At 37.2% G+C, this 27,244-nt stretch overlaps 1 protein-coding gene across 10 annotated transcripts in view; it reads right to left on the bottom strand.

Moving 5' to 3' along the window:
* Positions 1–27,244, bottom strand: part of PHKB (phosphorylase kinase regulatory subunit beta) — a 232,916-nt gene that overhangs the window by 167,351 nt on the left and 38,321 nt on the right. For all 10 annotated transcript variants that reach the window (XR_012428701.1, XR_012428700.1, XM_065537576.2 and 7 more), the window contains 3 exons: positions 24,188–24,287; positions 15,553–15,660; positions 11,746–11,826 (listed from right to left, as the gene is read on the bottom strand). Coding sequence is in view for 8 of the 10 variants with exons in the window: in XM_065537576.2 (XP_065393648.1) it covers positions 11,746–11,826; positions 15,553–15,660; positions 24,188–24,287 (289 nt within the window). In the remaining 2 variants the exon portion in view is untranslated. The remainder of the gene's footprint in view (positions 1–11,745; positions 11,827–15,552; positions 15,661–24,187; positions 24,288–27,244) is intronic.

Genomic DNA, 27,244 nt, shown 5'->3' with positions numbered 1-27,244 from the left:
TAAGGGAGCCAAGTAGAATTTTCATGATATAGTAAAAGAAAAATAGTTAAGTGTTCCCTTTTAAGACTTCCCAGTCAGGCAACATGGGGACACTGAACAAAGGAATTTCAGAACTGGAAAAAATATCCTCAAAGAGTATTATTAGCAGATCAAACAAATGAATACTAATGTTAGCCCCAATCTTATCATCAGTAGCTTCATTCCCATGGTGGCTGAGAATATGTGGTCAATAGTAACTGATTCAAAATACACAGATACTGCAAAGAAATGACTAAGGAAAAATAAAAAATAGGTAACTTAAGAAATAGATAACTCAGGAAAAACGAAGAAACATCTCGGAAATGCAGAAACATCTCAGTGACTACATCTCACAGTGCTCATCCAGAACAAATACAGGATAAATCAATCTAACATTTCATAATAAAGTATACTTTGAAGGTCCAAAGATAAAGTTCCATTATTCATATGACAAGCTTTAATAAACATGAAAACCTTAAATTTATTCAATTAATGGCCATATATCTAACAAAAAATTCCTGATTCCTGTCCATTTGCATTATGAAAATTTAGTTCAGTATATTTATAAGTGACAGGTAAAGAAAGCAAACAACCACATGCAGTAAATGAGGTAGCCATTAGCTACATGTGGATACTGAGCAGTTGCCACGCAGCTAAGCAAAAATGACATGGGCTTTCAATGTAAAACATATTCCAGATTTTGAAGATTCAGCAAAAAACAAAGAATGTGCACTATTTCCTTGACAATCTTTTATACTTATTACATGTTTAAACATTATTATACAGCATTAAATAAAATGTTATTAAAAACAATTTCGGCCAGGCACGGTGGCTCACGCCTATAATCCCAGCACTTTGGGAGGCCGAGGTGGGTGGATCATGAGCTGAGGAGATTGAGACCATCCTGGCTAACACGGTAAAACCCCGTCTCTACTAAAAATACAAAAAACTAGCTGGGCCTGGTGGTGGGCGCCTGTAGTCCCAGCTACTCGGGAGGCTGAGGCAGAAGAATGGCATGAACCCGGGAGGTGGAGCTTGCAGTGAGCCGAGATCTTGCAACTGCACGCCAGCCTGGGTGACAGAGTGAGGCTCCGTCTCAAAACAAATAATAATAATAATTTCATCTTCTCTTGGGCCAGGTGTGGTGGCTCATGCGTGTAATCCCAGTACTTTGGGAGGCTAAGGTAGGCAGATGGCTTGAGCTCAGGAGTTCAACAAGCCTGGGCAACATAGTGAAACCCCATCTCTACCAAAAAAAAACATATTAGCCAACCCTGGTAGCACGCACTTGTACTGCCAGCTACTTGGGAGGCTGAGGCATGAGAAGCGACTTGAGCCCAGGAGGCAGGGGTTGCAGTGAGCCGATATCAAGCCACTGCACTCCTACCTGGGTGACACAGCAAGACACTGTCTCAAAAAAAAAAAAAAAATTATAATAATGATTTCATATTTCTTTAATGTAGCTACTAGATATTACACACATAGTCCACATTATATTTCTATTGAACAGCACAACTATAAGAAGCTAGAAAAGAAATACATACTTTCCCAGCTTTCTGGTTCAACTGGAGATGGCCTTATAATAGCACAGTCCAATAAGGCATGAGCAGAGGACTGCTACAGACTTTGGATATGTCTAATAAAAATGTGACTTCTGATGAAAAGGAGCTAACACTCTTCTTTTATTAACTTTTTTGTTAGCATTTTTTAGAGCAGCCATTTTGAGGTCATAAAGAAAAGGAAAACTAACCAACTAACCAGTAAGCTATCTCCAGGCTTCTTATTAGATGAGAAAGATAAGCACCTTTTTATTTAAGCCACTGTAGTCATTCCCAACAGATATGGGATGAGTTAATCTAACATTTCATAACAAAGTATAATTTAGAAGGGCCAGGTTGAAAAATAAATTTCAGTCATTCATATGATAAGCTTTATTAAATATGTTAATTTAAACTTTATTCGGTAAGTCATGTATCCAACAAAAATTACAAAAACATTTCTACATAAATACTTGAGAGTTTAACTTTAGTTCAAAAAAATCAAAGACACTAATTCAGATATAAGTATAAATTTCACTGCCCAATTGTAAAATCAATGGAGTTACAGAAATCTCAACGTAAGAGCTGAATTCTAAGAACTTCATAAAAATACTATGCAAAAATGGGTACAAATATTCAGCAGCATGACAGCATTACTTTTACAATAGAAATATACTACAGTAAGCCTAAATGTACTAGCAAAGGCCTGGTACACAACAGGGGTTCACTAAATATTTTGAGAATAAATGAACCAGAGGCATTTGGATGTGTATTTCTCTTTTTTTTTCTTTTCTTTTCTTTCTTTTTTTTTTTTTTTGAGACAGAGTCTCACTCTGTCACCTAGGCTGGAGTGCAGTAGCATGATCTCAGCTCACGGCAACCTCCACCTCTGAGCTTCAAGCGATTCTCCTGCCTCTGTCCCCTGAGTAGCTGGGATTACAGGCGCGCACCACCACACCTGGGTAATTTTTGTATTTTTAGTAGATACAGGGTTTCACTATGTTGGCCAGGCTGGTCTTGAACTCCTGATCTCAGATGATCCATCAGCCTCGGCCTTTCAAAGTGCTGGGATTATAGGCATGGGCCACCACGCCCAGCCTGATTGTATATTTCTGACACATGTTACAGAATGTCACGCTTGATTGTATATTTCTGACACATGTTACAGAATGTCACGCAGCCATTAAAAGTATTGTATAATAGATGTTTAAATGTAGCAAAATGTATGCAGCATATTAAAGTTTTTTTTTTTTTTTTTTTTTTTTTTAAAGGGAGTTAAAAAATACATTAGGACTCCAGGGTTAATTGATCTTATAAAACGACCTAAAATCGGCCTAAAACGACCGAACTGCAGGATAAAAGGGTTTTCTTTGGCAGTAGAGGAAGGTACAAACGTAAAGTTACATAAACAATAATTATGAAAAAACAAACAACTAATAGAAATTCAAATCATGGAATAGCAGAGGAAAGGTCTCAGGAAATCCAATTGTTCACACAAGCAGTAAGAATACTGACAAAAATCATCAAACTTTTTCAAAACTCTGGAAATTAAACAACAGCATGCAATGATCCAAACATTAAATCAAGAAAAACGGCTGAAATCTCAGTAAGCAGAGTGAGCTTGGGGTACGTGAAATTGCGCTATTCTCAACCCTTCTCCCCAACTCTGTAGTAGGTTTATATATCAACAGCCACAAAATCATAGTACACATGAAAAACAGCAGACTAGCAAAAACAGGAAGGAGGAACAGAACAGCTTTAGAACTCCCCCAAATCACCATCTTAGTAAACTGTTACTATTTGAATGTCTGACAGCTTCTTGAACACAGGCATTCAGAGCTTTTCTTTAAATGACCTCAGAGCTCACACAGATGCAAATGGCCTTTTATCTAGGCATATAAAGGAAATAATCAGTTGCAACCATTTAACACTGCAGCCGCCTAAAACAAATTTTCTTAAAACTGGGGGATGAAGTGTTCACAGGGGCCACTGAAAATCTCCAACATATTCCTGGAAAGTCAGAAAGCTACGCACACACATAGGCGTGGGCCTGTAGTAAGTAAAGACCTGAGATAATACTCTCACACCTCCGGCTGAACTGGATGCTCTACAAAAGCGGGAAGTGAAAGCTCAAGTAGAATTGGGCACTTCCTATGAGAGCTTTCAAGTTATGCCTAACACACACAGTGAGAACCTCTGCAAAGGCTAGGAGACCGATTGGTTCAAAGCATTTAAGTAAATTTCTGTTCAATCATTAACTGACCAGTAAGCTAACTCAGCAAAGATATCAATGGCCACCTATGACAAAAGAATACATAATTCACAGAAAATTTTCAGGAAAGATGCTCAACAAACAGGCAACTCCACAAATATAAACATAAACACCACCACACTTTGAAGTAGGGAGACCTGATTTCCAGAGTTAATATCTTATTCTAAATGTCCAGTTTTAACAAAGAAAGATGAGATGTGCAAAGAAACAAGAAATTGTGGTCTATATACCTGAAAAATGAAATTAATAGACACTGTTCCTGATAAAGCCCAAACACTGGACTTACTAGACAAAGACTAAATCAACTCTTCTCAATATGCTCAAAGGGCTGAAGGAAATCATGTACAAAGAACAAAAGGAACTCCTGAGAAAGATGTCACACCAAATAGACAAAATCAATAGAGATAGAAATTACTAAAAAAAAAAAAAAAAAAAAAAATTCTGAGTTGAAAAGGGCAATAATGTGAATAACCATGTTCAATAATGTACAGACATCATACCAAGTATGTTTTCCAACCATCACGGAATGAAATTATACATTAGTAACAGAAAGAAATTTGAAAAATTCACAAATATGTGAAAATTAAAACACTGTACTACTAAATAAACAATGGGTCAAAGAAAAACTCACAAGAGAAATCAAAAAACACACTGAGATGAATTAATAAAAAAAACCCACAGAATATCAAAACTAATGGGATGCAGATAAGTGTAGATGGAAATTTATAATTGAAAAGGCCTCTATTTTAAAAAGAAGAATGATCTCAAGTCAATAATTTAATCTTTCAGCACAAGAAACTAGAAAAAATAAGAGAAAAATGAACCTAAACCAATCAGAAGGAAAAAAATAATAAATACTAAAATAAATAAATAAATAAAATGGAGAAGAGAAAAATAATTCTAAAAATAAATAAAACCAAAAGTTGATTTTTTGAAAAGGCTAACACAAATCAATAAACTTTAGCTAGGCTGACCAAGAAAAAAAGGGGTAAGACTCAAACTATTAAAGGAAGGATGAAATAAGGGACATTAACATCAATCTTAGAGAAATAAAGAGGATTGAAATAGGATACTATGAATTAATATGTGCCAACAAATTAGATAAATTAGATAATCTAGATTAAATAGACAAATTCCTGGAGAAACACAAACTACTAAAACTGACTGAAGAAGAAATAGAAAATCTGAAGAGAAATAGTAATCAAACATATTTCTGTAAAGAAAATCCCAGACCCAGCAAGCTTTACTGATAAAATCTACCAAACATTTAAAGAATGAATACCAATACTTCAAAAAATAGAAGAGAAAACATTTCCTAACCCATCCTAGGAGCCCATTATTGGCCCTGGTACCAACACCAGACAAAGGTATCTCATCCACATATATAAACCAACAAAACACAGAATGGATATATACCAATATCCATTATGACCATTAATGTAAAAATACTCAACAAAGTATCAGCAAATGAATGCAGTGACATTTAAAATGGATTATACATCATGACCAAACAGGATTTATTCCAGATATTTTAGGTAGGTTCGAAATAAGAAAATCAATCAATGAAGTAGTACGTATCAATTAAATAAAAAACAAAAATCACATAAGCATCTCAACAGATATAGAAAAAATATTAAAAATCTAACAACTTTTCAGGATGAACGCACTCAAGAAATGAGGAATAGAAGCAAACTTTCTCAATCTGATGAAGGGCATCTCCAAAAAAAACCCACAGGTAACACTTTTCTTTTTTTTTCTTTTCTTTTTTTTTTTTTGAGATGTAGTTTCGCTTGTTTCCCAGGCTGGAGTGCAATGGCGCCATCTTGGCTCACCACAACCTCTGCTTCCTGGGTTCAAGCAATTCTCCTGTCTCAGCCTCTCCAGTATCTGGGATTACAGGTGTACGCCACCACGCCAGGCTAATTTTTGTATTTTTAGTAGAGATGGGGTTTCATCATATTGGTTGGGCTGGTCTTGAACTCCTGACCTCATGTGATCCACCCACCTCGGCTTCCCAAAGTGCTGGGATTACAAGGGTGAGGCACTGCACCCAGCCCACAGGTAACACTTAATGGTGAAAGATTAAAAGGTTTCCCCCTAAAATCAGGAACAAGACAAGGATGTCCACTCGCATCCCTTATCTTCAATATTGTATTTGGAGCATCTATCCAGGGAAATTAGGCAAGAAAAAGATTTAAAAGCCATCCATATTGGATATGAAGAAGTACACTATTAGTAGTGTACTTTCTATGTAGTATGAAAACCTAAAGAATTCATAAAAACGATTAAAGCTTAAACACGAGTTCAAGATTGCAGAACACAAGATCAATTTACAAAAATCAAATGAATTTCTATATAGTAGCAATGAACATTCTGATAATAAAATTAAGAAGCTCCATTTAACCTAGTATACAAAATTAAATATGCAGAAAGAATTTAAAAGAATGAAAGACTAATGTATTAAAAACTCCAAAACCATATTAAAAGAAATTTTAAAAGACCTATGACACCTAAAGCACAAGCAACAACAACAAAAACTTAGACAAATGGGACTTAATCAAAATTAATAAAAAACTTTGAGCTTCAAAGGATATTATCAAGAAAATGAAAACACAACCCATTCTCTGTTTTCCCCACAATAATATGGACTGCATGATGTTACAGACTAATCTCTTTTTTCATTTTTTATATTCTCACTATTTAGCCCATTATGGAAACTCAATAGATGTTTTTCAGATAGTTGTATAATCCATGCAAGGATACATGAACAAATACAAACAACTATACGTGAACAAACCTGCAAGCCTTAGGTCTCTTTGGCTGCCTTCGAAGCTTGAATATGATGTTGCCACATGACATATATGTCACTCATATCTGTACAGGTTAAACAGAGATCTAACACTTTCAGTGTAGAAAATGAACTCTTGAGTCAGACTACTTGGTTTAAATCCCAGCCCTGCCATGTACTACATGTGCGACCTGGAATAAGCCACTTAGTGGCTCTCTGCATTATTTTGGTCATTTGTAAAATGAAGATAGTAACTGTACCTACCTGACAGAGTTGCTATAAGGATTAAATAAGTTTTTATATATACAAAGCACTTTGAACAGTGACAGCACATAAGTTCTATATAATGTTAAGTCATTATTACTATTGCTACATATAATTTTAGAAACAAGGACAGTGTTATATTTCTATTTTTAGAGGAAAAACCATCCATAAATAGTTTTGAGCAACTTACTTATTTCCCTGTAAATTGATGACAAGCAGGAGCTAAGAATACCTTATAATGCCTCTAAGATTACTTATAGAAAAGATTTATTTGTTCCAACTTTTGAGATAGAAACCCCTCAAGTTCAGCCTGATAACCACCTCATAGCAAAAGGTAGAATCTAGGACACAAAGTTTCCATACAATAAATAAAAGCCAGAAAAAATTTTTAACATTTTAAAGAGAAAACATGTACACAACAACTTAGTAAATAGTAATAGAAAATAATAGAATAAAATATCTATCTTTAAAATAAAAGTCTTAGTATACAAGGAAAAAAAAATCCCACCTTAAAAAATCTCTCTAACAAAGTTGAACTAAAAACTACTGCTAAAAACAGGAGGCTGGCTCCCGATCATACATAACTCCTAGTATCTAAGCCCTTGTGAAAACCCTGACTACACTGAGTAACACTGACTTGTGTAATAAATAGGATACTGAAAAAATGTAACTTCTGAGGCTAGGTCATAAAAAGCACTGTATTTTTTATCTTGATCACTTGCTCTGGAGGAAGCCACCTGCTACGTCGTGAAGACATTCAAAGCAGCTCAGTTGAAGAGGCCTCTTGCTAATAACAGCTGGGGAGAAACTGAGACTTCCTGCCAACAGCCATATGAGTGAGCCATCTCAGAAGTGCGTCTTCCAGCCTCAGTAAACCCTTCAGATGAGTGCAGAGCCAGCTGACATCTTAATGCAGCTTCATAAGAGACCCTAAGTCAGCACCACCCAACTTAGCTGCTCCCATATTCCTGACTTATGGGCTGTGAAATAATAAATGTTTAATCTTTTAAGCCACTAAGTTCTGAGGTAGTTTGTTACATAGCAAAAGATGATTAATACAGTAAGAGAGAAATTCCATGTGTCAATCCAATCTGAAACATGACATACTTGAAAAGAGCTGCTAGGTCATACGGTAGAAAACATCTTTGCAAAAAAAAGTAAATGACACATGAGTTCATAAAGGGGACTTCCACAGGTCTTATGTTGAACAAGCACCTACAGTTTTGTGCACAATTTTTATTATAAGGCTTGCAACCTAAATGTGCTCTTAATAACTTCCGTAAGAGACATAAAAAAGTATCTCAAACACAAAACAAAATTTCATTGTTATACAAATTTGAGGGGGTACTTTGACTTTAAATGAAGTAAGTTTCTCTGGACCCACTTGTAAACGATTTCTTTCTTATCTCTATGAATCTACTTTTAGAATATTTATTAATGGAGAATGTCACGAAATGAGACATGGAACACCATGTAGCAGTTCATTACTTTGCCTCCCTCCAAGAGATGTAAATAAGTTATCTCTATTAGAAGGACTGACTTAGGTAAATTTATATTTAGGTCTAAGTTTAACATATATGATGAGTTTCTCTCTAGATATAGAAAGCAAACAGCAGTACAAGGGCAGAACTACGTAACTTTGTCATTTTCAAAGTTTTTATTTTTAATAAAAAATGAGTATGACCAATGTACACAGCAAGCCTTTTATAGACACTAGGAAATACTATACCAAGGAAACATGGTACACCTGTGTGGGCAACGAAAGATGTTAGAAAATTTAGCATACACTACTGCGTCCGCCCTTAGGAAATACATTCTCCAGCAAAGTTCATCACCACAAACATGGTCACTCAGTAGGTTCACTGCCCCTTTGTAAGGGTGCACATGACCCTTAAGACCATGGCCCTCTCCCAAAGGAACTACAGTATAGATACAAAGTTTATAAAAACAACAGAACCAGTAAAGATATGATGACCTGCAAAAGAAAGGCTTATCAAAAACCCCAAACTCCACACAATGCAGTACCATATTCTATTACATATGTATGTATGTATGTATGTGTATGTGTGTGTGTATGTGTGTGTGCACGCATATGTTTATCTCCAAACTCTGAATTCTTCAATCCTAAGAAAAATAAGCATTATGGCAAATTTTACATTTTATAGTAAATAGAGAAGAAAATAAATGATAACCCCACTGACATCCTGGGTCCTTAGATTGCCTTAAAATGTAAATGTAACTAGGAACTGAAGATGTGATAGGGTTAAGAACTAGCCAAACCAGAGCCTAAGATACAGTTAAAAAAGAAAAGGCTTCCAAGTCATACCACTTTTCAAAGAATTAAATCATCTGAGATCTTTAGATAAAAAGAATTTCATCAACTGATTCTATGCAGGTCCATTTACTGCCTCTCCATATGATCCAACACATTATATAGAATCTCAAGGAAAAAGATGGTGAGCAGAAATGACATGTTTTATTACTCTAGGATTTTTAAGCGTACATATTGAAGGCTATTGATAATTAGCTACATAAAAACTTCACATATAATAAATAAAAACCATAAGGCCAAGAAAAACCACAAATAAGAAATTTTTTAAAAAAGAGTTTAAGAAGGAAAGTAAATATCTAAAAATTTTAAAGCTTACATAAGCTATATAAAACCAAATGGAATGGCTAAAGCAATATAATATTCATGAAAAATGGCAGTTGACAAATAAAAATATAAAATGAATTATGACATATATTGAGAAAGCAAAAAGTAAAATTTTTACAATTAAAAATAAATTACTGAACAAGGCCAGGTGCGGTGGCTCCCAGATGTAATCCCAGCACTTTAGGAGACTGAGGTGGGCTGATTGCTTGAGCCCAGGAGTTCAAGACCAACCTGGGCAACATGGTAAAACCCATCTCTACAAAAAATACAACAGAAATTGGCTGGGCACGGTGGTGTGCATCTGCAGTCCCAGCTACTGAGGAGGCTGAGGTGGGAGAATCACCTGAGCCCAGGAAGTTGAGGCTGCAATGAGCTGAGACGGTGTTATTGCACTCCAGCCTGCGCAGACAGAGTGATACACTGTCTCAGGAAAAAAAAAAAAAAAAAATTACTGAACAAAACGAAGCCACTGCTAACTAAGGCAATTTCAACACTACCATTTTGCCTCCAGTAACATTAGTGGGAAAGCAATTGCAAGCAATATTAGTTGCCACTAATTGTAAATAGTTATCATAAGATGTTCCACAGGGATTTAGGATATTTCTCTCAGTACTTTGGAGATGTTATGGGTAGAAAAAAATGAGAAGCTAAGTGGGCTGGTTCTGGAAGGCCTCCTGTCCTCAGTCAGAGTCATGCCTCTTTTATTTGTTTTATATTTCAGCATGCTCTTTAAGATTGGTCTAAAACAGGAGTTTCCCAGCTCCTCTCCCTTATTTGTTTTATAGTTTAGCATGCTCCTTAAAATTGGACTAAAACAGGAGTTTCCTAGCTCCTCCCCGACCCCAAATGCTTGAATAATCCCACTTTACAATATTATAAACACTAACAACTATTTGGATTAAATGAAACCATAGAATTCTTTGACAAATCAAATAGAAGAAACACCATACTGGGTATTATTACTTTCTTACTACCATAATTTCTTCTTCATTATTTATCTTCACTTCTAAATAGAATTTATTTACTGTATGAGACTATAAACTCATACACTGTAAGTGTGTATGAGAATATAAACTACTAGAGGGCAGGGCTACATGCACCTATTTTGTAGCAAGCACCCTCAGCACGGTCCAATGACAATTTTGGTGTTGAGTGTCTGATGTAACTGTTCTCCCTTGCATGGATCACAGGAGAGGAATAGTAACAAGCATATATAGTACATCTACTCTTTCACAGAGTTCTCACTGCATATACCAAGTAATAAAAGCTTTTTTGCTCCCACTGTGGCACATTTCAAAGTATATCAGCACATGTGCCTATGTGTTTGTTCAAGCATTAATGCCTGTGAAAGAAATGCTTCTCATCTTTGGGATATGAATTCTTTACAATTTTCCCAATAAGAATAAGAATATGGTATTTGTCTTTTGAAAAACATGAAGAACCCTACTGAGGTCCTACAAATAAAAATAATGTAAGAGGATAAAAGTTTCTCTTTACTTTTGAAAGGGTAAGTTACAAAATGCAACTATGTAAAAATAAAAAAAAAGGAGACCTGGTGCAGTGGCTCACATGCCTGTAATCCCAGCACTTTGGGAGGCCGAGGTGGTCGGATCATGAGGCCAGGAGATCAAGACTGTCTTGGCCAACATGGTGAAACCCCGTCTCTACTAAAATACAAAAAATAAGTTGGGCGTGGTGGCGCATGCCTGTAATCCCAGCTACTTTGGAGGCTGAGGCAGGGGAATCGCTTGAACCTGGGAGGCAGAGGTTGTGGCAAGCTGAGATTGTGCCACTGAACTCCAGCCCGGTAACACAGCAAGACTCCATCTCAAAAAAGCAAAACAAAACAAAACAAAACAAAAAGACAATAATTGAGGAAATCTGCAAATGCGATTTTGCTTTCATTGTTACTAAAATTTTGTAAAAGTTACATGATTTTATTTTAGATCACCTGAAATAAGAGTCTTCATGGCAGTGAAGTTTTACAAGCTGTTACACATTGTGTTCATTTTAAAAGTGCAATGCATTGAAGATATAAAGACTTTTTCATTCAATAACCAACATCTATATCTGATTATATAAATGTAATAGGAATACATTTTTTGTAAACTAAAAATAGCTGTGAAAACTAAAAAAAAAAAAAAAAAAAAAAAAAGATAGATATTTTCAGAGGTGAAATTTAGTAGTAGAAAATTTGGGGAAATGATACCTCATCAGTGTTGTAGATAATCTGGAGTCCTGAGGAAATCATTTCCACAAGGTAAAGGAGATAGAGTGACACTGCATTTATCTGCAACAAACAGAAACATTAAAAGGTTAAAGGAAACAACCAAAACAAGTTCTAAAATTAATTAATTAAGGCTAAAATTACAAGTCATTTGCTCTAATAGTGTCATAAAACTATTTCCTTTCCTACTGTGAAAGAAAGGTATTGTGAATTTAGTTCATAATAAAATCCCAGCTTTGTATGCAAAATTCTAAATTCTCAAATTCATTGTAATGGAAAACACTGATTATGGAAACAGCTTCAAATAAAACTGTTAACAATTGTTTCTACATCATTTGTTTTCTTTACATGGCAAAAAGAACTTTGAAAAAATAGGAATATATCATTTGCTTTTCAAGATTTATTTTCAAGCTTTGGGTCTAAAGTACTTCTACTTTGCCCCACAGGCAGTATGAAATGCCAATCCACCTCCAATATATGGAAATGAGAAAAGTTATTTGGTAAGCAAGACATGATGATGAGGTCAGTACCCCATAAACAATAGGCGGTGCATCTTGAAAAGAGTCTTATATTCAGTGAATACAGAATTTCTGTAAACCACTGCAGGAACATATTAATGTTAATGGTATAACATAATTTAAAACATGTTTATGAATGAATTAGTTTTATGAACAAAGGAGGTATTATTTTAGTGTATTAAAAATAGATATTTTATGATCTAAACAAAAAAATACTAATATCTACTTTAACAAAAAAGGATACTCACAGAATCCTGAATGGGATGTGTGAGTTGTCTCAGGTAAAGAAGCAGGAAATATAGGTCCCACAACAGGCACAACCCTTGGTTGGTTCATTTTAGCTGTCAACTTGACTGGATAAAGGGATACCTAGACAGCTGGCAAAGCATTGTTTCTGGGTGCATCTATGAGGATGCTTCTGGAGGAAGCAGGCATGTGAGTTGGCCGGCTGAGTGGGGATGATTTGCCCTCAAGGTAGGCAGGCACCACCGAAATGACTGGGGGCCACCCAGATGGAATAAAAAGGCAGAGGAAAGGTGAATTCTTGCTCTCATATGCCCTTCTTCTCCTTCCTTTGAACATCAGAACTCCACGTTAACCAGGTTCCATCAGTGGCCCCCTGGGCTTTCGGGCCTTCATCCTCCAACGGAGAGTTACACCACTGGCTTGTATGGTTCTGAGGCTTTCAGATGTGGACTAAGCCACATTAGCGGCATCCTTGCTTTTGCAGCTTGCAGACAGCCTCCCGTGGGACTTCTCAGCCTCCATAATTGTGTGGGTCAATTCCTCTAACCTCTCCTTCCCTCCCTCCCTCTCTCTCTCTGTCCCTCTCCTCTCTTCATCATTATTAGTTCTGTCCCCCTGAAGAATCCTGACCAATACACCTTGAAAACATAATGCTAAATTTAAAAAGCCAGTCACAAAAAGATCATTTATTGTATATGAAATGCCAAAAGTAGGCAAATCCACAGGGACAGAAAGACTGGCTGCTGCCTAGAGCTGGGGGGCTTTGGAGAATATAGGGAATACAAAGTTTATTTTTGCAGGTAATGGGTATAACGTTTCTTCCTGGGGTGATGACAGTGTTCTAAAATTTAAAGTGATAATGGTTGAGAAACTCTGAATATACTAAAAACCATCAAATTATATACTTTAGGTGAATTACATGTTATGTGAATTATATTTCAATAAAACTGTTATTAAATAAGTAAATAAGAAAAAAAGGCAGTGAAAAACTTTCACTCAGCCAGGAAACTGTAAGCCTGAGTTAAAAACAGAGAGAAAGCAAGGTGTAATTCTATTCCCATAGAATTCTAACATAGATTATTTCCCTCTGACAGCTCGAGTGGCTATGTCTTCCATGACTCTCCTCCGGCCCAACTGAGTAATAGATGGAAAATTGGGGCAGAAAATTATTGATGCCCTGGAGGCCTTGGGCAGAGCAGCCCAGGGCCTGGCATTGCTGGTGACCCTCTCAGGAACCAGGCTGATCCCGGGTGTCTCCTGACTTTCCGGCACTCAAGGGTCCATTGGATGTCAGGGACTTATGAAGGTCCAAGTGGGCCACACAAGAAGATGCAGTATTCTGGTTTTAGGTTTTTCAGATTTACACTAACATTTTAGTGACTCTTCTTAAAACATGGTTGTATGGTGAGAAGGGTTTCATCCCACTGCCAGGCTCCACCAGATGTTCTCTTACAGCATTGACACTAGCCTGTCAAAAATGACTTCGAAGAAATTTCATTCCTATGGGCAGCCTTTTACAGGGAACACCTCTAAGAACTCTCTGCTCTGACTTGTGGGATGCTTCTGTGAGAAAATGTTGGTACATTGTAAGTTGCAAAGGGACTACCATATAACAGGTTGACCAAAATTTAAGGCCAACTATGTACCAAGTGCTGAGCTGAATTCGGGGATAAAAAGATAAATAACCTGCTATTTTCTGAAAACCCTACTTCTGATAGCAAACATATTTATCAAAGGAAAAGGCACATACAATCTGATTATGCTATAGTTATAAGGTTAAGGTTGAAAAACTACATATTCATACAACACTAACGCTCCAAGGAGCTATTTACAAATAAGTACAAGAGTTTCCGCTGCATAGAAATGAGAGCACCACACTTTCTGTGTTTAGAGAAGATATACTAAAGTAAGACATTTCAGATCTCTAGAGTGAGAGGGACTATAAAAAGGAGATACTCTTAATTTAGTAAGGAATATAAGAATAGTAAGTATTCTGTCCCAAAGACAGAGAACCAAATGATGAGCAGAAAATCGATTAAACATAAATAGAATATATTTGTATCCCAGAAACAACAGAATGTGCAGCTAAAAAAAAATACACAGATGTGAGAGGGGAATAAAATGAAAAAAAAAATAAAACCTCACAGTGTGTTCTAAGCATAGGTATGAAATTTAATATATTATATAAGACAAAATTTATGGACTTCAGAAATACCTTTTGGAATTACATTTCAGTGACATGATTTTAGCTTTACTGAAGGATGATACATTAAGAAATGAACTGCTGTTAAACAAAACTGATTTGCTATTACACCACTGTCAACTGTCTTTTGTCCCCTAGTTCCTAAATGCTGAAATTCTTCTAAATTTGATAACATGTAAAAACTTTCATCACTGAAATAATTGTAGGCTTCCTTCTTTTGCACATTAATAATATTATAATTTATCCATTTACCCTTTTTGCTTGAAGACCAAGAATTTACTCGGATTTCATGTTCAATTGCTGCAATTAACTCAGCCCTGGTGGCTGCCATTTCACTTTCTTCTCCATTTCAGGGTTGATTCTGTACTTCTATTTTGAACAATTTATAAAATCTAATTTAAAAATTATTTTTAAACAGCCTCAAATCCTCTATGACAGGGCTTCCCAACCTCTGGGCCAAAGACTGCTATGGGTTCACGTCCTGTTTGGAACTAGGCTGCACAGCAGGAGGTGAGAGGCAGTGAGCAAGCATTACCGCCTGAGCTCTGCCTCCCCTCCTATCAGCAGTGGCATTAGATTCTCAGAGGAGCGCAAACACTATTGTGACCTGCACATGCAAGGGATTCAGGTTGTGCTCTCCTTATGAGAATCTAATGCCTGATGATCTGAGATGGAACAGTTTCATCCCAAAACCATCCAGCCCTTACGCCATCTGTGGAAAAATTGTTATCCACAAAACTGGGCCCTGGTGCCAAAAAGGTTGGGGATCACTGTTCTACGCTACAGAATATAAGGAGAATAAAATTTATAATATCTTTTTACCTGAAGATGACCATATTCCTCATAGGAGAGCAACTCATCTCCTGTATGCACATTGAAAACAGAGTGAAGACATGTTGTTGGGCGTGGATCCTGCTTAAACTGCTGGACCTAGAATGAAATATAAAATTTAAACAACGTTAGTAATTCATAAACTTATCCAAGACTATAGATTATATAAGCTATTTTTCACGAAACTGTTTAATGAACAAAGCTAAGGTAGAGGACCGAACAAAGCAGAAATGTTACCTTTCTCAAGAAACAAACAATACAAAAAGTTCATAACTACTAACTTGATAAAGTTAACATGATTCTCAATTGATATTTCACATGCACAGCAACTCAGGTATCGTATGGAGCAGGTTAATGTAGTAGCAATGGCTTTTGCAATGTTTTGCATCTTACTTTGTTTTAGAGTACAATTCTGCTTTATGTTGTGAGACAGGATTTCAGTGATTGTATTCCACTGCACTGTTATTTGGAAATGCCTACATGACACTCATAATGAAAAAGGACCACAGGCCAATTCTAGTTCAGTAAGTGTTCAAACTTCAAATAAAATGTCTTTCTCTAAGGGTCGCAAATTTTATGTATGCTGCTGTTAACATGCTTTCATTTCCCCTTCCATATATATTGTACACTCATTACTAAGACATCAACTCTAAGAGAATATAGGCCACACCATTATTTATTAGCTAGACAAAAAATTTTACCATTTTAGAATAAGTAAATACCTAAATAATCCAACAGAAAAACTCTGGGGACAAAAAATCCACCCATTTCTTTAGGGCCTGTTCAATTCAACGTGGCAAACATTTACTGACGCCAATTATGTGACAAATACTGTGCTAATTCCTGGAAGTCTGAGATAAATAGGAACAAAAAAAATGAATTGAAAGATATATAGCTTTAGGTAAATGCAATAATTCTCTTTTAAAGAGGAATATGAGAAATAAGTGATGATAATACCTAAGTCGTTGCAATCTTGCCTTGTTTCAGTTCACTACGAAACTATATAGAACCATGTTTTCTTCTCCATCTTTAAAAATTCTTCTTCTCCTTAAAACACCATCTTAAAAAATCTTCTTTTATACTTTTTGAACCCTCACCAAAATTCCTTCCTCTGGACTCCCACATCAGTGTAGTTGTCACTCAATTATTTTTCCTGTTTTGTACTTTTACTAGCTGTGTGTATCTCCCTGTGAAATGGCATAATACACATTTGGTCTACCTTCCTAGTTCTGGGCACAGGGCTCTAAGAACCCTTTGAATTTCCTGAGCAACAGGCGCAAAAAGAATGTCTTTTTTTCATATAAGTCCCTTTCAACCATACTTGAGTTTTTGCTAATGATGTGACTCTTGATAGGTCCCTAGATAGCTTCAAGATGGGAGACTGACTGCCAGAGGAACCAACCAAGTGATCAGAGGGTTGGAACTTTCAGCTCCTCGCTCCCACTCCTTACTTCAGGGGACGTGGAGAAAGGAAAAGCTGGTGATTGAGTCAATCACCAATAGCCAGTGATTTAATCAATCATGCCTACATAATGTGATTGCTATAAAAACCCTAGATGATGGTATCTGGAGGGCTTCTGGGTCAGTGAACACATCTGCATGCCAAGAGGGTAGTGCACCCCAGATACCGTGCGGACAGACGCTGTTGTGCTTGGGACCTTCTGCACCTTCTACCACTTCATCTGGTGTTTGTTTTATATCCTTTAAAACAAACTGGTAACAGTAAGTAAAGTGTCTCCCAAGTTCTGTGAGCTGCTGTAACAAAGTATTGACACCGAGGAATTATTGTAGCCAAGACAGAGAGAATTGTGGGTAGCCTGGGGATCTACTACTTACAATTGGTGTCTGAAGTTGGGGGTAGTCTTGTGGAACTGAGTCTTAACCTGTAGGATCTGTTTTAACTTCAGGTCATTACCGGAAGAATTGCAACAAACCGTATACACCCAGTTGGTGTCTCAAATTCGAGAACTGCTTGGTGTGGAAAATCCATACATTTGGTGTCACAAGTGTTGTGAGTAGAGAAACAGTATTGCTGTAGAGTCCTACTATCTTGTAAACTTCTACAAGCTATGCAGTCCAACACAGTAGCCACTAGCTACATGTGACTAATTAAATTAAATTACAATTAATTATATTAATTAAAAATTAAGCTCTTCAGTCACAATGGCCACATTTCATGAAATCAATAGCCACATGTCACTAGTGGGTACTGTATTGCTCAAGAGTAACATGGAACATTTGTATGCTCATAAAAAGTTCTATTGGGCAATATTGTTCTAGAGGGATGTTACATCTTTACTGTCTGCAAGAGCCCTACATAAACAAATACAGCCCTCCCTATGATTAAAGAACCTAATCAGCAAAATAAAAGTCTGAACCTATCAGTACATAATCAGGACCTAGAGAATGGGTACAGTTAGGGATGTAAGTTCTCTATTGATAAAGTGACAAAGTCATCTGGTGTTAATTCAGAGAAGATGACTATCCCTTCTCAATATCTGAAACTGCTTGTAGTAATCTGAACCTACACAAATAGAAACCAATGTGGTCACTCTTTTCACACTATTATCTCAAAGTCCTGATTATTCTGAACTCCTATACAAAAATAGTAAAACTGAAGCAAAACACATTTTAACCACTTGATACAGATCTAAAAGGATAAGGTTTTATCAGTTTAATAAAATGACTCCTGCAGTTGACAAGGGGTGGTGTTTGTCATTTGTCTTCAAGACATGCAAGAACCCAGCAGGACAATTTATATTCAATCACTATGTCAGGGGAAAAGCAACTACTAAATAATTAAAGATACCCAAATGGGGGATTATATAAGTACATTTTGAGTTTTAAAGCCATTAAAAAGACAAGTAATTTAAAATTTCAGAAAAAAATAAGGTCGAAAGTATAAGCTTTGAAGATTAATGGGGCATGCTGTATGTCAATTACAAACAAAAAGTCATCTTGAAAGCAGACAAAAACAAGAGGATGCTAATTAGTATTTTATACAATTCTGGCATCTGGCAATTAAAATTAAGATAATAAATAAAGCAAAATTTTCTAGACTAAAATAAATCTAGAATTATGCCTCTTCCACTTGTATTTTGCTCAGATTTTTCCTGAAAACTTTTATCATTGTGAATAAACAGTTTATCATTTGGGAAAAGGTAACTGAGTATTTTGCCATCCATTTTTAACTTATAGCCTTAAAACATGCATTTAGAGAAAAAAAAGTCTTCTCATAAGGGAATCCTGGAAAAATAAATTTTATAAAATTTTAATGATTTCTCATTAATTAGAAACTAGCATTTCAAACAAAAAAATTTAAGTAAATAATTAGATACAGCAACATTTATAGCCTATTATAAAGCAAACGTCTGCCCTCTAAACTAATCGCAGATTGAATCAACTCTGAAAAACTCTGAATGCCTCTCTGTAAGCAGAATTATAATAGACAGTAAATAAGAGAATAGGTATCTGCATACTGAGAGGTAAAACATAGCTGACACTAACAAGCAGGCATTAAGATAAGTGTCAAGACAATAAAACCCAGAAAACAGACTGCTCTAAATTCTGTAAATAAATCAAGAAAAAGTCCACGTATTCACTCAAATTCATAATCAACTTAAAATATCTTTTAGCTAGTATTTTTAGAAAATACATCAGGAAGCGTGTTTTATGATGAGAAAACAATAGAAGTGGAGAAGGGAGACTTTCTAGGTCATGGTTTTACTTCAAAAGATAACATGAGGCTAGAGGTCAAACGGTGAATGAACACTACAAATGTGCTTTGCTTTAGTTTCAAGGGAAGACCAACAGAGAAATATTTCACATTTTAAGATACGTTTATATTCCCTCTTGCAACAGTATTGTAAAGGAAATGGCCAAGACTGGAGGAAAAGAACAGTGAGCAGCAATAAGATGTGAAGGTATGGTGAGAGGCTTTGAGCTGGGTGCATGCTTCAATCTCCCTGAGTCAGTCCCTCACACTCATATGCACCAGAATAATATACTCCTTACAATTCATATTTACATTAATGGTCTATATCATAGCTACACAGGAAAGAAATGATAATCCCTTGTAATTTACAGAATTTAAGATAGCTTAACTCGGTCAGGCATGGTGGGTCATGCCTGTAATCCTAGCACTTTCGGAGGCCGAGGTGGGAGGATTGCTTGAGCCCAGGAGTTCGAGACCAGCCTGGGCAACATATTGAGACCCTGTCTCTATTTTTAAAATTAAAAAACAAAAACAACCTTAGGTCACACTCAAACTGTATTAGAAGAAAACATATTACAATTATGATGCTAGTTAGTAACATTGAGTAAGAAATGCCATTATAAAGTCAAAACGCCTTTGTAAAGTCAAATCTCAGCAGAAAAGCCACTAACAATTGGCTAATGGCCAGGTGCTAATGGTCTACACATCATAGCTACATAGGAAAAAAAATGATAACCCTTTATAATTTAAGGAATTTAAAATAGCTTAAGTTGGCCTGGCATGGTGGCTCACGCCTGTAATCCTTGCACTTTGGGAGGCTCAGGTGAAAGGATTGCTAGAGCCCAGGATTTCAAAACCAGCTTGGGGAAACATGGAGAAAACTTGTCTCTACAAAAAATACAAAAATTAGCTGGGTGTGTTGGTGTACGCCTGTAGCCCCAGCTACTTGGGAGGCTGAGGTGGGAGGGTTGATTGAGCCTGGGACGTCAAGGCTGCAGTGAGCTGTGATTACACTACTGCATTCCAGCCCGGGCGACACAGAGAGACCCTGTCTCAAAAAACCAGCCAAACAACAGTAAAAAAAAGCAACTGGCTAACCATGCCACAAGGAAAAAACCTTAATCCAAGTTTGTCCAACTCACAGACTCACAGCTTTGAATGTAGTCCAGCACAAATTCGTAAACTTTCTTAAAACATTATGAGATTTGTTTTGCAATTTTTTTTAAGCTCATCAGCTACAGTTGGTGTTAGTGTATTTTGTGTGTGGCCCAAGACAATTCTTCTCCTTCCCATGTGGCCCAGGGAAGCCAAAAGATTGGAAACCCCTGCCTTAAACTAATACATTATTAGATTTCCTTCTGATAATTCTACTTTGTCAGCTTGTTTGGCAAACCCATGAAAACCATGATTTTCACAGTGTGTCCTAGAGAGAAAAGTTGAATTAATAAAGACGTTATGCATTTATGAAATGATACAAATGAAATAAACAATAACATCTCACACTTAGGAAAAAATTAACTTTAATCACAATTATTTCAACATAACATATGACATACTAGTTTAATTCCAGTATGTCAATTTGTGACATACTACTTCATTTCAAGCATCTGAAAAACCTCTGCAATATTGATTTGTACAGTCAAATCTCAGTAGACAAATTAAAGGCTTTTCATATGTCTCTATTTACTTTTTCTCTATAACATTTTCTTGTTGCCATATTCTGGTGGCAGAATATTAATGATTTTTTTTTTTTATTTTGACTTGAATTACAGGCCTGAAGAAGAAGATTTGTTATCACTCTTTCTATTTTTTTTTTTTTTGAGGCAGAGTCTCACGCTGTTGCCCAGGCTGGTCTCGAACTCCTGACCTCGTGACCTGCCTGCCTCAGCCTCCCAAAGTGCTGGGATTACAGGCATAAGCCACCATGCCCAGCCTATTATTTTCTTTTTCTTTTCTTTTTCCTTTTTTTTTTTTTGAGACAGAGTTTCCCCTCTGCTGCCCATGCTAGAAAGCAATGGAGTAATCTCAGCTCACTGCAAACTCCCCCTCCAGGGTTCAAGTGATTCTTGTGCCTCAGTCTCCTGAGCAGCTGAGGCTATGGGCACGCGCCACCAAATCTAGCAAATTTTTGTATTTTTGGTAGAGACGGAGTTTCACCATGTTGGCCAGGCTGGTCTCGAACTCCTGGCCTCAAGCGAGCCACCCGTTTCAGCCTCTCAAAGTGCTACGATTTTAAGAGTGAGCCATCATGCCTGGCCTATTATTTTCAAGTGTAGATTAAAACAATACATTGATGTGATAAAAAAATACAAAATATTAAGTGATCAAAACTGCCTGCAAATTTCCCTGTGTGCATCTCTGCTAAAAGATAGAAGTTGGAAATGCATCTGAAACACATAGTTTAGAAGGGAGAGGGAAAACTACCAATGATAACGACACAAATATTTACTGTATGTTCACCTGATACCAGCCCTTGTGCTATGTGCTCTCTTTCATCCAAGTACTGACCAGGCCTGACCCTGCTTACTTCTGGGATCAGATGAGATAGGGCGTTCAGGGTGGTATGGGGGCAGACACCATGTTCTCTCTATACATTATCTGCCCTTCTCCACCCCAGCCATTCTGATTTCCGTGGCCGCCCTCCTCCTGTATCAACCAAAACCTTTTCCGGGATCTGATGAGTGTGTGGGCATTGAGCACCTTAATCCGGCATTCAGTTCATCCCACAGTGCCAAGTATGCTTACCAGAAGTGGCCCACTAGGCATTCGCATTCCATACCCAGCTCCACACACCAGCAAGCCGGGCTTCTTACCCATTTAAAGTGTGAGAGTAGGTGGAGATCCTTCGGGTCCTAAAACCTCCAATCATTTGCTTTATGGATGAAACCACGTGGGGTGGGTTTTGGAAGACTGCCAGCCATCCCGAGGGAAACCTCAGAGGAAACTAGCTACTAGATGGTTCCATCAATCTTTCACCCATATATACCCAGGTCTAATGACCAATTGATTTACACGTCAGGACCGCTAGGGACTTCCACTAGTTTCCTCCAGCTTTGCCCTGACCAGGCACAGTTCACTATCTTTCAGATCCTAACAAGTGCCCTGGTGCTCCACCTCCGGGGCACTGCCCTGGGTGAGATGGGCCAGTGGTGCACCCTCAGGGGACCGGAGAGGCCTCGGGATCCCATCTCAGCCAGTGAGTGCGCCGGCCTTCACCTTCACTGCGCCAAGGCAGCTTTCTTGCAAAACACTGACTCGCACGTGCTTTATTTTTTAATCCTTACAAAACTTAATAAGGGTGGTATTGTTGGTATCCGTATTTAACAGATGAAAAAAACAGAGGCACATGGAAATTAAACAATTTGTCCAACATCACACAGCTGGAAACAGACTGGAAACCAGTACATTCATTTATGTTGACTGTCCCTAAAAGAGTTAATATAGTAGGCCTGAGACTGCTAACCTCAGAAAGAACTGTTTGTAAGGTTGCCCCTTGGCTGATAGGTGGATACTCGGATTATGAAAGGGTTTCCACTATTCCCTCACAAGAGTGGCTCACTATACCTAAAGTGTTTACATTAACAATGTGGTTGATACTACACACCTGGTTTCCTTCTGGATGTCTGAAACTTTGGTGAGTGCTAGACAGGATACCTACATGACCAACCACCAATAAAAACCTTGGGCAATAAAAACCTCGAGCTTCTATTGAACTTCCCTGATAGACATTTTACACATGTTACAGTTAGTCACAATCCGTTACTGGGGGAATGAAGTGCATCTGTGTGACCCCACTGGGGAGGACTCCTAGGTGCTGGCATCTGGCTTCCTTCAGACTGTGTTCCTTGCACCTTCACCCTTTGCTGATTATGCTTTGTCTCCTCTCGTGTAATAAACCATAGCCACAATTACGATCATCTGCTGAGTCACGTGAGTCCTCCTAGCGAAGCATCAAACCTGTGGGTGGTCTTAGGGACCCATGATGCATTGATGTATACCTATGGACACTTACTATATTAGGACCTGGGATCACGGAGATGTAGATAAGTAACGGAATAGCCGTTATATTTGTATAGAGCTTTATAGTTTTTAAAATGTTATGTATATTATTTTCTTTAATTTCCACATATTCCTCTAAAGCTGTTTTCTTTTTGTTTTTTGAGATGGAGACTTGCTCTGTCCCCAGGTTGGAGTGCATTGGCATGATCAAGGCTCACTGCAACCTCCCCTGCTCTCGGATTCAGGTGATTCTCCTGCCTCAGACTCCCAAGTAGCTGAGAAAACCAGTGCGCACCACCATGCCTGACTAATTTTTGTATTTTTAGTAGAGATGGGGTTTCACCATGTTGGCCAGGATGGTCTCGATCTCTTGACCTCGTGATCTGCCTGCTTCGGCCTCCCAAACTGCTAGGATTACAGGCAAGAGCCACCACACCCGGCCTGTAAAGCTGTTTTCTAAGCCTATAATTCCTAGTCTCTTTGTATGTAAATGAACGAAGTATTACATTTTTAAACTAAAGTTCACTTAAGCCAGAGCAATTCACATGTCCAAAAGTAATTCTGACAAGGATATTCTTTAACTAATAAAATACTGGTTAGAATTATTGATATTGTGAGGTTCCTGAGAAACTGGGTCTTTATCAAGCAACACCAGATGCAAAACGCAAACAAATCAAAGCCTAAATAACAATTCTCAATCACCTCTTGCTTAAGGTGTTTGTTCCTTCAATCTCAGGATTTCAAACCCTGGGCTAGAATGGCAAAGGCTGTTTTAACCTATCTAGTCCGCCCTAGGATGTGGCTTTCCCTTTGAAAAGTACACATTCTTCTTCAGAAGAAGCCATTGCTATACTAGTTAAATTAATCCTTCAGAATGATAGGAGAATTCCCGTCCACACCACAGTGTTTTACCTTATCGGCCTGACGCATATAGCAGTAGAGAATTCCTCTCATGCATTTTATAGCTGAGTGCTCCAGCTCATGGGTCCTTCCCTTGTCATCATCAATGCGCCTGGGTGAGAGAGATAACTCATGAAACAAATTGGAAATGCATTTGAAAAGGAAGCAGAACTTCTGATAATTAAGTATTTAACTATCTGGCTAATCCTGTGTTCTGGTGACATCTACCAATTCTGTCACAGTGAAACTCCATTTTCCCAGCAAAAGTAGAAATGCTGCAATGAAAAAAAAAATCCTATGATGAAACTTAGGTAGATTTTTCCTTCTTTCAAGGAGGTAAGCCAACTCCTTTTAAAAATATTATATAATATTTATTTCTACAGTGATTTGGCTAAAACTTTAAAGAATATTTCCATTGGAAAAAATCCAGCAACAGATTGTTTTAAACTCACTGTTATGAAATAAAGCCAGTTTTTATTACCTATCCCTGTAGGTTATGCAATGGCCACTTGGATGTAAGTAGCAGCTACAAGTTAAGGTAGGTGCTGGCTTTCTTTGCTCTGCAGTATGTTCAATACCGTCAGGGCAGGCATTTAGTCACAGTCAAGGATGCCTTCAACTAAGCACATATCCCGGATGATACATGATGTATTTTGGCGTAAAGTTTTATATTCTCTGGTTTTAATTTAAAATCAATTGAGAGTATTTTACATCTCTTGCTTTTAAAAATAAAGAACAGCTAAAATCTAACTATTAAACTAGGTTAAGATGTTACCTCTGTCCACAAGTTGCTTTTTATTATAGATCAGTAACTTTTCAAAGGTGGATGAGAGTCAACCAGTACTAAAACATAAAAGTGACTTATTCATTGTTTCACTTAATCTTAACTAAAAATAACTGATAATCATTCTCACATCATTAAAAAGTATCACTTCTCTCCTTAAAAAGTATACTATAATTACCTCCCAGTTAAATCACAGATCGCATATACCATTCACTATTGGGAAGAATGATTATTATTTTGACACAGTATGGTGAATGTCAGTAAAAAGGAAGTTATTCATCATTAGCACATCATACCTTCTTTTTCATGCTGGCACTGCACAAAAATTAGCATGAATTTGCTCTATACAGTACTTTTCCCATTGAGGTCAGACATAAGTGTTTTAATAGAGGCATATTCTACATAGACAGTGTGCCTGCAAAGTAAGAACTTTACAGTCTCTATCTGATTTAGAAGCATTCTGGGAAAAAAAAAATCAAATTTCGAATCTACAGAACAGTTAAAAGGATGCTATAACTTAGATTCACCATCTTAACATTAGCTTGCATTCTCTATTACATTTTCTTCATTGTTTGAAAGTAAGCTACGAACATCATGACCCTTCACTCCTACACACTTCAGAAGTATCTCTAGAAAACAAGATTCACCTACATAACCATAATACCATTATTATACCTAAGAAATTTAATACTGATACTATAAGATCTAATACATAGTCTTGGCTCAAATGTTGAAGTGTCCCAAAAATGTACTTTACAGTATTTTTTTTTTTTTTTTTTTTTGAGATGGAGTCTCGCTCTGTCGCCCAGGCTGGAGTGCAGTGGCCGGATCTCAGCTCACTGCAAGCTCCGCCTCCCGGGTTTACGCCATTCTCCTGCCTCAGCCTCCTGAGTAGCTGGGACTACAGGCGCCCGCCACCTCGCCCGGCTAGTTTTTTGTATTTTTTAGTAGAGACGGGGTTTCACCGTGTTAGCCAGGATGGTCTCGATCTCCTGACCTCGTGATCCGCCCGTCTTGGCCTCCCAAAGTGCTGGGATTACAGGCTTGAGCCACCGCGCCCGGCCTACTTTACAGTATTTTTAAATGCATGATCCAATTAAGGATCATGTATTGCATTTGGCGGTTGTATTTCTTTAGTCTCTTTTAACCTAGCCATCCTCATACCTATTTCCTAGTCATCTGTAGTACTGACATTTTTAGAGCCCAGGCAAGTTGTCTTATAAATAGCCACAATTCAGCTTTGTCCAATTTTTTGTTCATATGTAGACTCGTGTTAGATAACTTGGTAAGATGTTAGCACAAGGTGTATTTCCCATTGTGTCAAACCAGGAACAGCAATTAACATCAGTCTATCTCATTATTGGCTTCACCACTTGGTGAAGGTGCTACTGATGCTCCCTGTACTCCTAAGATCAGTAGCAGTTTTACATTTAATAAAGCCATATTGTCCTTACCTAGAATATTTAAGGAAATGCTTTTATTGATGTCAGCATTCAAGTGTGCTAAAGAAGACTACTGCATATTATCTCAGTGTTTTTCATTTTAAAATCCAACACATCAGTAATTTCAAACAGATAAATCATGTTCATGTGGAAGATACAATTTTTAAATCAGAAACATAACTATGGGTCACTTTCAGAAAATTAATATTCAGAAAGTTAATCTTACTAATCTTAATTATGGTTAAAATGTATTACCACTGACTATGTGTTAGCATCCACATTCAGTGCTTTCTACATATAATGAAATAAATAAAGGAGAAATTTTGTAATGTCAAACTATTTCTTTTTTTACTTTACACAATTTTTTCACTTACGACCAGACCTAATAACAGATACTTCGCTGAAGTGCAGTGATAAAACCAGAAACTGGGTAAGGGAAAAGAATTCTGACCCTGGCTCTATCATTAACGAGTTGCATCATTTGGAACAAATTTGTTAAGGACTCAGGGCTCTAATTTTATTACCTGCAAAATTTAGTCATCATCAGTTCTCTCCCTGATTGAAACCAATCAACACAATGAGAGTGTGCAGGTAGTTCATTCTACCAATGACTAATAATGCTGATTTAGAAACCTAGAGACAAAAAGTTTTGTTCACAAAGTCATAAAATCTTAGAACTGGTCTGATATAAGCTTTTAGAAAAATGAAATGGTTTAGGCTGGGTATGGTGGTTCACACCTGTAATCCCAGCATTTTGGGAGGCCAAGGCTGGCGGATCACTTGAGGTCAGGATTACGAGACCAGCCTGGCCAACATGGAGAAGCCCCATCTCTATCAAAAATA

This window comes from Macaca fascicularis, chromosome 20 (assembly GCF_037993035.2).
Source record: "Macaca fascicularis isolate 582-1 chromosome 20, T2T-MFA8v1.1".
In the NCBI taxonomy this organism is placed as follows: Eukaryota; Metazoa; Chordata; class Mammalia; order Primates; family Cercopithecidae; genus Macaca; species Macaca fascicularis.
The sequence above is the reverse complement of the archived record's forward strand: the minus strand, read 5'-3'. Positions and strand labels throughout refer to the sequence as shown.